Here is a 12,717-nt window from a genome sequence, read left to right on the forward strand (position 1 = left end):
CCAGCCCCTCCCCCCCCCCGCAGGACCCCCCCGCCCCCCCCGTACCCCGCTCCAGCCCCAGCGGGTCCCCGCTCAGCGCTGCCATCTTCGCGCGCGCCCGCCCCGCCCCGCCCCGCCCCCGCCGCGCGCGATCCGGGGGGGGCGGGGGGGGGGGGAGGGGCGGGGGGAGGGGGGGGCACGAGAGGAGCCCGCCCACGCGCATGCGTGCACGTAGGGCGGGGGGGGGATCCCCAAATCTTGGGGGGGGTCCCCAAAATCCGGGGGGGGCAAATTTGGGGGACCCCAAAGCTGGGGGGGGGAATAGGGGGGGCAAATCGGGGGGGGGGGATGGGGGGACCCCAAATCTGGGGGGGGGGGGGAACTCGGGGAGACCCCGAATCTGGGGGGGGACACCCCAAATCTGGGGAGGGGGAGCTGGGTGGGGTCAAATCTGGGGGACCCCAAATCTGGGGGGGCAAATCGGGGGGGGGAGGGGGACTGGGGGGACCCAAATCTGGAGGGGGGGGGGAATCTCAGGGAGACCCCAAATCCGGGGGGGGGACAGGACTGAGGGGACCCCAAATCTGGGGAGGGGGAGCTGCGGGGGGGGCAAATGTGGGGGACCCCAAATGGGGGGGGGGGATATGGGGGAGGGAAGCACAGGGAGACCCCAAATCTGGGGGAGGGGGGGGACTGGGGGGACCCCAAAACCGGGGGGGGGGGGGAGGATCCCAACTGTGGGGTCTGGAGAGGGGCAGAACCCCAAAACTGGGGGGAGGAGACCCCATTTTGGGGGAGACCCCCATCCCAGGGGAAAAGCCCCCCCCCCAAATTGGGGGGTTCACCCATTTGGGGGGCAAAACCCCCCAATCCCAGGGGAAAAGCCCCCCTTATTTTGGGGGTACACCCATTTGGGGGGCAAAAAGACGCCAATTCTAACAGAGAAGACCCCTTAATTTGGGGGGGGGCACCCCTTTTGGGGGGCAGAACCCCCCTAAATCCCGGGGGGAAAGACCCCTTTATTTTGGGGGGCAGATCCCCCCCCCCTCCTGCAGAAAAAGCCCCCCCAAATTGGGGGGACACCCAAGTTTGGGGCCAGACCCCCCCCCAACTCACAGAAAACCCCCCCCCCCAAATTGGGGGGACACCCATTTTTGGGGTGTAACCCCCCCATATCAAAAGGGGGGTCCGTCCCCCCCCCCCGGGGCTCCCCACAAACCCCCTTTTTCATTAAAAAAACGCCTTTTTCCATTAAAACATCTTTATTGCCAGGAAAAAAAAATGGGGGGGGGGGGGGAGGGTTGTGTCAGGGGAGGGGGGAAGGAATTTGGGGCGCAGCCCCCCCTCACTCCAGGGGGGGCTCCAGCAGGTAGCCATTCTCAGCCCCCAGGTAGCCATCGGGGGCCGGCATGGCCTCGGGCTGGAGGAAGAGCTCGGAACCGGATTCCCCCAGGGAATCCCCCCCCTCGGGACCGGATCCTGGGGGTCTTTCATCCCGTCTTTCCGATCGTTCCCGTTCCCGCTTATGTTCCCGTTCCGGACGTTCCCGATCCCGATCCCTATCCCGACGTCGATCCCGTTCCCGATGCCCGCGACGACGTTCCCGGTCCCGGTCCCGACCTTTATCCTCCATTTCCCCTTTTGATCCTAAACCATCCGGGGGGCCGGAATCGGCTGCGCCCCCCAATTCCTCAGGGGGTTCAAGGGATTCGGGACCTTCGTCCTTTTTATCCCGATCCCGATCCCGATCCCGTTTACGGTCGCGGGAGCGGCTGCGCCGTTTCCGATCCCGTTCTTTGCTACGATCCCGGCTTCCGCCCCTTTTCCGTTCCCGTTCTTCTTTTTCCCGGCTCCGCGTCCGACGACGACGTTCCCGCGAGCGCGAGCGACGACGTTCCCGTTCCCGGGAGCGTTCCCGACGTTCCCGTTCGCGTTCCCGTTCCCGGTCCCTGCGGGGGGCGGGGGCAAAGGTCACGGCTGCCATCGGGACCCCGACAGCCCTGGGTGGCCCCCAAGTGCCACCATGATGGTCCCAGGCACCCTGACCCATCCCGGGGGTCCCAAGGGTGACACAGGGGACCCTCACCTGTCCTGGGGGTCCCAAGGGTGACCCGGGGGACCCTGACCCATCCCGGGGGGTCCCAAGGGTGACACAGGGGACCCTGACCTGTCCTGGGGGTCCCAAGGGTGACACAGGGGACCCTGACCCATCCCAGGGGGGTCCCAAGGGTGACACAGGGGACCCTGACCTGTCCTGGGGGTCCCAAAGGTGGCACAAGGGGACCCTGACCTGTCCTGGGGGTCCCAAGGGTGACACAGGGGACCCTGACCCATCCCGGGGGGTCCCAAGGGTGACACAGGGGACCCTGACCTGTCCTGGGGGTCCCAAGGGTGACACAGGGGGACCCTGACCTGTCCTAGGGGTCCCAAGGGTGACACAGGGGGACCCTGACCCATCCCGGGGGGTCCCAAGGGTGACACAGGGGACCCTGACCTGTCCTGGGGGTCCTAAAGGTGACGCAGGGGGACCCTGACCCATCCAAGGGGGTCCCAAGGGGGTCCCAAGGGTGACACAGGGGACCCTGACCTGTCCTGGGGGTCCCAAGGGTGACACAGGGGACCCTGACCCATCCCGGGGGTCCCAAGGGTGACACAGGGGACCCTGACCTGTCCTAGGGGTCCCAAGGGTGACACAGGGGGACCCTGACCCATCCCGGGGGGTCCCAAGGGTGACACAGGGGACCCTGACCTGTCCTGGGGGTCCTAAAGGTGACACAGGGGGACCCTGACCTGTCCTGGGGGTCCCAAGGGTGACGCAGGGGGACCCTGACCCATCCAAGGGGGTCCCAAGGGGGTCCCAAGGGTGACACAGGGGACCCTGACCTGTCCTGGGGGTCCCAAGGGTGACACAAGGGGACCCTGACCCATCCCGGGGGGTCCCAAGGGTGACACAGGGGACCCTGACCTGTCCTGGGGGTCCTAAAGGTGACACAGGGGGACCCTGACCTGTCCTGGGGGTCCCAAGGGTGACGCAGGGGGACCCTGACCCATCCAAGGGGGTCCCAAGGGGGTCCCAAGGGTGACACAGGGGGACCCTGACTTGTCCTGGGGGTCCCAAGGGTGACCTGGGGGACCCTGACCTGTCCTGGGGGTCCCAAGGGTGACACAGGGGGACCCTGACCTGTCCTAGGGGTCCCAAGGGTGACACAGGGGACCCTGACCTGTCCTAGGGGTCCCAAGGGTGACACAGGGGGACCCTGACCCACCCCAGGGGGTCCCAAAGCCAGTCCTGGGGTAACCTGACCCCTCCAGGGGTCCCAAAGGTGACTCTGGGGGGTCCCAAAGGTGACATAGGGGACCCTGATCCACCCCAGGGGTCCCAAGGGTGACACAGGGGACCCTGACCCATCCCAGGGGGTCCCAAGGGTGACACAGGGGGACCCTCACCTGTCCTGGGTGTCCCGAAGGTGGCACAGGGGGACCCTGACCTGTCCTGGGGGTCCCGAGGGTGACGCAAGGGGACCCTCACCTGCCCCAGGGGACCCTGACCCATCCCAGGGGGTCCCGAGGGTGACACAGGGGACCCTGACCCATCCAAGGGGGTCCCAAAGGTGACACAGGGGACCCTGACCTGTCCTGGGGGTCCCAAGGGTGACACAGGGGGACCCTGACCCATCCAAGGGGGTCCCAAGGGTGACACAGGGGACCCTGACCTGTCCTGGGGGTCCTAAAGGTGACACAGGGGGACCCTGACCTGTCCTGGGGGTCCCAAGGGTGACACAGGGGGACCCTGACCCATCCCGGGGGGTCCCAAGGGGGTCCCAAGGGTGACATAGGGGGACCCTCACCTGTCCTGGGGGTCCCAAGGGTGACACAGGGGACCCTGACCCATCCAAGGGGGTCCCAAGGGTGACACAGGGGACCCTGACCTGTCCTGGGGGTCCCAAGGGTGACACAGGGGGACCCTGACCCATCCCGGGGGGTCCCAAAGCCAGTCCTGGGGTAACCTGACCCCTCCAGGGGTCCCAAAGGTGACTCTGGGGGGTCCCAAAGGTGACATAGGGGACCCTGAACCACCCCAGGGGTCCCAAGGGTGACACAGGGGACCCTGACCCATCCCAGGGGGTCCCAAGGGTGACACAGGGGACCCTGACCTGTCCTGGGGGTCCCAAGGGTGACACAAGGGGACCCTGACCCATCCCGGGGGGTCCCAAGGGTGACACAGGGGGACCCTGACCTGTCCTGGGGGTCCCAAAGGTGACACAGGGGGACCCTGACCTGTCCTGGGGGTCCCAAGGGTGACACAGGGGGACCCTGACCCATCCAAGGGGGTCCCAAGGGTGACACAGGGGGACCCTGACCTGTCCTGGGGGTCCCAAGGGTGACACAGGGGACCCTGACCTGTCCTGGGGGTCCCAAAGGTGGCACAAGGGGACCCTGACCCATCCAAGGGGGTCCCAAGGGTGACACAGGGGGACCCTCACCTGTCCTGGGGGTCCCAAAGGTGACACAGGGGGACCCTGACCTGTCCTGGGGGTCCCAAGGGTGACCCGGGGGACCCTGACCCATCCCAGGGGGTCCCAAAGCCAGTCCTGGGGTAACCTGACCCCTCCAGGGGTCCCAAAGGTGACTCTGGGGGGTCCCAAAGGTGACATAGGGGACCCTGATCCACCCCAGGGGTCCCAAGGGTGACACAGGGGACCCTGACCCATCCCAGGGGGTCCCAAAGGTGGCACAAGGGGACCCTGACCTGTCCTGGGGGTCCCAAGGGTGACACAGGGGACCCTGACCCATCCCGGGGGGGGTCCCAAGGGTGACACAAGGGGACCCTCACCTGTCCCAGGGGACCCTGACCCATCCCGGGGGGTCCCAAGGGTGACGCAAGGGGACCCTGACCCATCCAAGGGGGTCCCAAGGGTGACACAGGGGACCCTGACCTGTCCTGGGGGTCCTAAAGGTGACACAGGGGGACCCTGACCTGTCCTAGGGGTCCCAAGGGTGACACAGTGGGACCCTGACCTGTCCTGGGGGTCCCAAGGGTGACCCGGGGGACCCTGACCCATCCCGGGGGGTCCCAAAGCCAGTCCTGGGGTAACCTGACCCCTCCAGGGGTCCCAAAGGTGACTCTGGGGGGTCCCAAAGGTGACATAGGGGACCCTGACCCATCCAAGGGGGTCCCAAGGGTGACACAGGGGGACCCTCACCTGTCCTGGGGGTCCCAAGGGTGACACAGGGGGACCCTGACCTGTCCTGGGGGTCCCAGAGGTGGCACAAGGGGACCCTGACCTGTCCTGGGGGTCCCAAGGGTGACACAGGGGACCCTGACCTGTCCTGGGGGTCCCAGAGGTGACACAGGGGGACCCTGACCTGTCCTGGGGGTCCTAAAGGTGACACAAGGGACCCTCACCTGTCCCAGGGGGTCCCAAGGGTGACGCAAGGGGACCCTCACCTGTCCCAGGGGGTCCCAAGGGTGACACAGGGGACCCTGACCTGTCCTGGGGGTCCCAAGTGTGACCCGGGGGACCCTCACCTGTCCTGGGGGTCCCAAAGGTGACACAGGGGGACCCTGACCCATCCCGGGGGGTCCCAAAGGTGCCCCCGGGGACCCTACCCCACACCCCACATCCCCCCCAAACCCCAGAGGGTGCTGGGGTGGGGGTGGGGGTGCCCAGGACAGAGGGGACCCCCCCGTCCCCGTCCCCGTCCCCCCCAAACTCACCGCTCGTCGTAGCGGGAGGTGTCGTCCCTCCCCGAGTGTCGGATGTTGACGTCGGCGCCGCCGCGGCGGGTGCCCCCCAAACCGCCCCCTGCGTGGAAACAGGGTTTTAGGGTGGGGGGGGTCCCCCAAAATTGCCCCCCCCAAAGACTGTTTTTTGGGGGGGGGGGTCTCTCGCTCACCCAAGCGCCGGGGGCGCCAGCCCTTCACCGTCCGCCCCCGTTCCACGTCCACCAGCACCCGGCGCCCGTCGATTTTCTTCCCGTCCGCGTGTTTGTAGGCGGCTGGAAAAGAGGGGGGGGGGTCCGGGGGGGGGGGGGACGGGGACGGGGACGGGGACAGCGTTAGTGACAGCGGGGCCACGCCAGCCCGCCCCCCCCCTCCCCAAAAATACACCCCCCCTCCCCCCCAACAACCCCACCCCCCCCCCCCAATAGCACCCAGGGCTGTGGCTGCCCTGGCTGGGGGGGGGGCACAACGGGGTGCCCCCCCCCAAAAACCGCACGGCTGCAAAGGAAAGGCAGGTTAGGGACTGTGGTGACCCCCCCCCCCCAATTTGGTGTCCCCCCCCCACCCCAGTGCCACGCAATTTGGGGGGGGGGGGCACCCCCTCTACCTGCAGATTGACCCCCCCCCAGCTTGATTTGGGGGGGGGGGGGCACCCCGAGTGTTGCCTTACCTGCGTGGCCCCCCCCCCCAAACATGCTCACACCCCCCCCCACCCATGTGGGGGGGGGCACCCGCCGCGATTCGGGGCACCCAAGCCCCCCCTAACGAAGCACCATCAGGTGGACGCGGCCCCCCCACCCCATGACACCTCCCCCCCCTCCTCTCCACCACCACCAGACCCCCCCTCCCCCCCCAAAACCCCCATCCTCCCCCCCCCCCCCCCCAAACTCTCCCATCCAAGTCCTGGGGTGAGCGGTGGGGGAGCGGGTCCGTGTCCCCCCCCCTCGGCCGGGGGGGGCCCTTCCGGAAGCTGCTGGTCCTGGACAGGCGCTGGGGCCTTACCTGAGACCCGTCCTACCTCATCACACCCCCCCGGCCCCCCCCACCCCGCCCCCAGCACCCTAAGGTGCCCCCCCCCCCACTGGGGACCCCACCCTGTATCCTCCCCCCCCCCCCAGGGTTGGGTTGGGGGGGCTGTGCCCCCCCAAAACACCACCCTTTTCTTCCTCCCCCCCCCCTCACCCTGCGGTCGCTGGGACCGGGCGGGGGGGGGGTCGCTTCCCAATCCCAGGGGGGGCTCAGCCCCCCCCCCCAAAAAAACCCAACCCCCCCCCCCCCCCGCTCTGGGGCCTGCCCCCACCCCCCCCAGCGATGCTGTAGACCCTACACAAACATCCAGGCTCATAGGGGGGTCCCCCATTGATTTGGGGGGGGGGGGGCGCCGCCATGGGCACCCCCCCACCCTGGGACCCACGTGGGGAGGGGGCGCTTGCAGCCCCCCCTGCTCCTTCCTCCTCCTCCTCCTCCTCGGGCAGCAACAAGCACATGGGGCGGCTTGGGGGGGGGGGTCCTGCCTTGTTGCCCCCCCCCCCTCACTTTACGGGGTGGGGGGGCTCCCTTAGGGCCCCCCCCCCCAAAAAAAAACCAAAAAATAGGGGGTCACGCGTCCCCACCTCAGCGGAGACTGAGGCCGTGACCGTGCGGGGGGGGGGATCTGGCAGGGGTTCGGTCCCTGCCTACCTGCCCGCGCTTGGGTGGGAAAACGGGGCGGGGGGGGCACTAAGAGGAGCCCCCCCCCCCCAAAATAAAGGGGGGGGGGTGGGGTAAATTTGGGGAGGGGGCTGTAAAGCCACGGGGGTCGACGTCGCCTCCCTCACCCCGGCGCAGCCGGGATGCGATCGGTACGTCCTTCCCCGTGTCGTGTGTCGTGTGTGTCCCCCCCCCAAAAAAACAACCAACCAACCTCCTCTCCTGCCCACGGGGAGGGTTTGGGGGGGCTCCAGGGACCCCCCTAAACCCCCCCCCGGTGATGTTTCGTGGCGGGGGGGGGTTATAAACGTGTCTTACCAAGATACAAACCCTTATACCAACCATACACTGAGGTGTTGGAAGGGGGAGCACTAGGATCAGCTGCAAGCCAGCAGTGGCAAAAGCCATCAGAAAGGTGGCTGCAGTGACAATAAAACAGTGTTAATACAACCCCGGTCGGCAACAGGCGTCCCCCCCCCCGCACCGTTTAACCGTCGGTTAACGCCCCCGTCCGCCGCCGGTAACACCCCGTTAGCCGCCGGTAACAGACGGACGTACAACCGGTAGCGCAGCGACTGATTTCCCCGGTTTTTAGCCCGGTTTGCCCTCCCGAGGGGGTGAGGGGAGAGAGCGGCGCTTCCCGACCCTCCGACTGTAGCTTGGCTGCCTGTTGCCTTGGCTGCCTGTAGTTTGGCCACCAGTAGCCTTAGCTGCCTGTAGCCTTGGCCACCTGTAGCCTCGACTAACCATAGCCTGGCTGCCCGTAGCCTCGGCCACCGCCTGCGGTTTGGCTGCCTGTAGTTTGGCCACCAGTAGCCTTAGCTGCCTGTAGCCTTGGCCACCTGTAGCCTCGACTAACCATAGCCTGGCTGCCTGTAGCCTCGGCCACCACCTGCGGTTTGGCTGCCTGTAGTTTGGCCACCAGTAATCTTGGCCGCCAGTAGCCTTGGCCAACTATAGCCTAGCTGCCTGTAGCCTCAGCCACCGCCTGTAGCCTTGGCTAACTATAGCTTGACCGCCTGTAGCCTTGACTGCCACCTGTAGTTTGGCTGCCTGTAGTCTAGCCAACAGTAGCCTTGGCTGCTGGTAGCCTTGGCCACCACCTGTAGTTTGGCCACCTATAGTTTGGCCGGCTGTAGTCACGGCTACTTATAGTTTTGCCACTGCCTGTAGCCCTGGCTGCCTGTAGCCTTGGCTGCCTGTAGCCTTGGCCACCTGTAGGCTTGCTGCCTGGAGCCTTGGCCACCACCATTGGCTGCCTGTAGCCTTGGTTGCCTGTGGCCTTGACTGCTGGTAACCTTGGCCATCTTGGCTGCCTGTAGCCTCAGGTCCACCACCTGTGGCCTTGGCTGCCTGTGGCCTTGGCCGCCTGTAGCCTTGGCTCCCGTTAGCCTTGGCCGCTGCCTGTAACTTGGCCAACACCTGCAGCCTTGCTGCCAGCAGCCTTGGCTGCCTGTGGCTGTGGCTTTGGTAGTATGGCTGCCTGTAAGCTTGCCCGCTGGTAGCCTGGCTGATTGTAACCTTGGCTGCTGGTAGCCTTGACCACCTGTAGCCTGGCTGCCTACAGCCTCAGCTACCTGGAGCCTTGGCCAACGCCTGTAGTTGACCAACCGCCTGTACCTTGGCCACCTGTGGCCCTGGCTACCTATAGTTTATTCGCCTATAACCCTGGCCACCGCCTGTAGCCTTGCCTACCTATACCTTGGACGCCTGTAGCCCTGGCTGCCTGTAGCCTTGGCTGCCCATAGCCTTGGCTACCTATAGCTTGGCCGCCTGTAGCCTTGCTTGCCTATAGCTTAGCCACCGGTAGCCTTGGCCGCCTGTAGCCTCGGCCAACACTTGTAGCCCTGGCCAACATCTGCAGCTTGGTCAACCGCCCGTAGCCTTGGTTACCTACAGCTTGGCTGCCTGTAGCCCTCGTCGCCTGTAGCATCGGTTACCTATAACTTAACCACCTGTAGCCTTGGCCACCTGTAGCCCTGGCCGCCTACAGCCTTGCTGCTGGTAGCCTTGGCCACCTATAGCTTGGCCGCCTGTAGACTTGGTTGCCTATAGCTTAGCCGCCGGTAGCCTTGGCCGCCTGTAGCCTCGGCCACCACCTGTAGCCTTTCCTGCCTATAGTTTGGACGCCTGTAGCCTTGGCTGCCGGTAGCCTTGGCCACCTATAGCTTGGACGCCTGTACCCCTGGCCACCTGTAGCCTTGGCTGCCTATAGCTTGGTCGCCTGCAGCCTTGGCCACCGGTAGCCTTGGTTGCCTATAGCTTAGCCACCTATAGCCTCAGCCGCCCGTAGCCTCGGCCGCCTGTACGTCCTCCCCCTGGCTGTACTTACCTGCGGAGTGCGGGCCCTGGAGGGACCCAGGGAACGCACGGTTGCGGTTAAGAGGTTGGACATGCGGTTGTAGGGGGGAAAGGGGTGTTGCGGCGGGGGGTACTCACAGTGCATATCCCGCTCGTGCTCGTACTCGATGAAGGCGTAGCCGCGGGGCTTCCCGGAGCGCTTGTTGTAGACCATATAGATCTAAAAAAAGGGGGGTAGGAACAGGCATCAGGCGTCAGCCCAATAGCAGGTGTTGTTTCTGGGGGTGTTGGGTGGGGGGTAACCCCCGCGCTCACCCGCTTGATGGGGCCGTAGACCTCGAATTCGCGTCGCAGCTTCGACTCTGTCGTGTCGTAGTTCTGCCGGGGCGAGGAAGCGTGTGTGTGTGTGTCCCCAGATCGGGGGGGGGGGGGGTCGTGTGAATTGGGGGGAGCCCCACAGATTGGGGGGGACCCCCAAGGATTGGGAAGACCCCCACAGATTAAGGGGGGGCCACAAGGATTGGGGGGACCCCCACAGATTAGGGGGGAGACCCCCAAAATTGGGAGGAGACCCCTAGATTAGGGACGACCCCAAGGATTGGAGGGACCCCCACATATTAGGGGGGACCCCACATATTAGGGGGGAGACCCAGAGATTACGGGGGACCCTCGCAGATTAGGGGAGGCCCCAAGGACTGGGAGGAGGCCCACAGATTAGGGGGGACCCCAAGGACTGGGGAGGACCCCAAGGATTGGGGGGAGACCCTAAATTAGGGAAGACCCCAAGGATTTGGGGGACCCCCCCAGATTAGGGGAGACCCCAAGGATTAAGGGAGACCCCAAGGATTGAGGGGGGATCCCCAGATTAGGGGGGACCCCCTTGTCCCACCCTCGCTTCAGCCCCTCACTCACCACTCTGGCCACGAAGAGGGTTTTGAAGGCGTCTCCTTGGGCGTTGGGGTCGTTGTGGGGGTCCCCTGGGGGGGTCAGAGGAAAAGGGGGGGTCAAGGGGGGGTCAGAGGAAAAGGGGGACCCCCCCCAGCCCCCGCAGGAGCCCCCCAACTTACACATCTTGAGCTCGGTCTCAACTTCTTGCTGCCTTCGCTCGATTTTCTCCCGCCGCTGTTGGGAGGAGCAAAGGGGGGGGGGGGGTGACCTCAGGGGAACCCCCAGCCCTGGAAGCTCCGCCCACAGCCCCCCAAAACCCGGGGGGGGCCTCCCAAAAATCCAAGAGGGAGCCCCCAAACCCAGGGGGGGTCCCCTAAAACCCAGGGGGGGTGGGGGAGAGCTAGACCTGTGCCCCAAAACCAGAGTCCCATTTTGGGGAGAAGCTGCTGGCTCCACACCGAGAGGTTTGGGGGGGGCTAACCCTCCCCCCCACCAGGTTTGGGGGGACCCCCATCACCCCCAGCCCCACGGGGGGTCTGCACCCCATTTGGGGGGGGATCCGGACGTACCTTCCGCTCCATGCGTTCTTCCCGTGTCTCGGCACGGGTCGGCGGGGGGGCATCCCGGGGGTCCTGCGGGGAGATGAGGGGTGAAGAAGGGGGGGGTGTGGGGGGCACGGGGGGGGGTTTTGGGGGGTCGTGGGGGGTTTGGGGGGGCACCTCGAACTCGCGGATGTAGGGAGCGATGCCGCTGTAGGGCTGGTTGTGGTGTTTCTCGTGGGGCAGCTTCTCCAGGGGGGGGAGGTAGGGGATGGGGTCGCGGGGGGCGAAGAGCGCCAGCAGGTTGGGGGGCAGGAACTGCGTCATCTTGGGGCGGTCTGGGGGGGCAAAGGGGGGGTGAGCACCCCCACATCCCCCCCGACACCCCCATAACCCCACCCCAGGACCCCCCAGACCCCCATTGCCCCACATTAGCCCTCCCCAGCCCCACATTGGACCCCCCTCCACCCCATAACCCCCCCCCAAGACTCCTCAAGCCCCTATAACCCCCCCCAGGACCCCCATAACCCCATACCAGACCCCTCTGGACCCCCCCAGCCCCACACCAACCCCCCCAGAGCCCCAGAACCCCACACTGGAACCCCCCAAACCCCACACCAGGCCCCCCAGATCCCCCAGAACCCCACACCGACCCCCCCCGTACCCCCATAGCCCCACACCGACCCCCCCCAGCCCCACACCGGCCCCCCCGTACCCCCATAGCTCCACACCGACCCCCCCCAGCCGCACACCGGACCCCCGGACCCACACCAACCCCCCCAGACCCCCAAAACCCCACACCAACCCCACACCGGCCCCACACCGGCCCCCCCGGACCCCCATAACCCCACACCGGCCCCCCCCAGCCCCACACCGGCCCCCCCGGACCCCCATAACCCCACACCAACCCCCCCCCCCAGCCCCACACCGGCCCCCCCGGACCCCCATAACCCCACACCAACCCCCCCCCCAGCCGCACACCGGCCCCCCCGGACCCCCATAACCCCACACCAACCCCCCCCCCAGCCCCACACCGGCCCCCCCGGACCCCCATAACCCCACACCGGCCCCCCCCAGCCCCACACCGGCCCCCCCGGGACCCCCATAACCCCACACCGGCCCCCCCCAGCCCCACACCGACCCCCCCAGCCCCCCCCAACCCCCCAGGCCCACACCGGGGCCCTCCCCCTCACCGGGCCCTTCCCGCCCCCCCCGGCCCCGTTCCCCCCCCCAAACTCCCCCCACCCCCCCCGGGACCCTTCCCCTCCCCCCCCACCCCCCACCCCCACGTGACCGCCCCCCCTCCCCCCCCCCACGGACCCCCCGGGCGCTCGCGCTCCCTCCGCCCGCTCCGGCCTGGCCGCTCCGCGCGCCTCTGCGCATGCGCGACCGCAGCGCCGCGGCGGGAGCCGGAACTCCGCTGCGGGGGGGGGGGCGGAGCCGGAGGGGGCGGAGCCGGAGGGGGCGGAGCCTGAGGTAACGCGGCCGATCCCTCCGCCGCGGGGGGGGGTGGGGGGAGGAGTCCCCGCCCTAGCAACGGGGAGGCCACGCCCCCTCCGCCCTAGCAACGGGGGCGGTGACGCCGCCGTAGCAACC

The 12,717-nt window shown here is 67.4% G+C and overlaps 1 protein-coding gene across 1 annotated transcript; it reads right to left on the minus strand.

The window, feature by feature from the left end:
- Positions 1–1,228: 1,228 nt before the first annotated feature.
- On the minus strand, positions 1,229–12,512 carry SNRNP70 (small nuclear ribonucleoprotein U1 subunit 70). The gene is made up of 10 exons (XM_082339312.1): positions 12,442–12,512; positions 11,302–11,459; positions 11,152–11,214; positions 10,762–10,816; positions 10,607–10,671; positions 10,010–10,072; positions 9,833–9,914; positions 5,878–5,979; positions 5,699–5,786; positions 1,229–1,928 (listed from the first exon to the last, which is right to left on the minus strand). Exons 2-10 carry the CDS (start codon positions 11,446–11,448, stop codon positions 1,325–1,327), a joined length of 1,269 nt encoding a protein of 422 aa, XP_082195438.1. The 5' UTR covers positions 11,449–11,459; positions 12,442–12,512; the 3' UTR covers positions 1,229–1,324.
- Positions 12,513–12,717: the final 205 nt, after the last annotated feature.

This window comes from Platalea leucorodia, assembly GCF_965183815.1.
Source record: "Platalea leucorodia genome assembly, contig: HAP1_HAP1_SCAFFOLD_702, whole genome shotgun sequence".
Taxonomy (NCBI): domain Eukaryota; kingdom Metazoa; phylum Chordata; class Aves; order Pelecaniformes; family Threskiornithidae; genus Platalea; species Platalea leucorodia.

Excerpts from the sequence above, each read along its gene's own strand:
- SNRNP70 (XM_082339312.1), bottom strand. The coding sequence starts at position 11,448 with ATGACGCAGTTCCTGCCCCCCAACCTGCTGGCGCTCTTCGCCCCCCGC. Across the intron at positions 10,073-10,606 it reads CCCTCTTCGTGGCCAGAGTG|AACTACGACACGACAGAGTC; the intron begins GTGAGTGAGGGG and ends TCGCCCCGGCAG. Across the intron at positions 1,929-5,698 it reads ACCTCCCGCTACGACGAGCG|GGACCGGGAACGGGAACGCG; the intron begins GTGAGTTTGGGG and ends CGCCCCCCGCAG.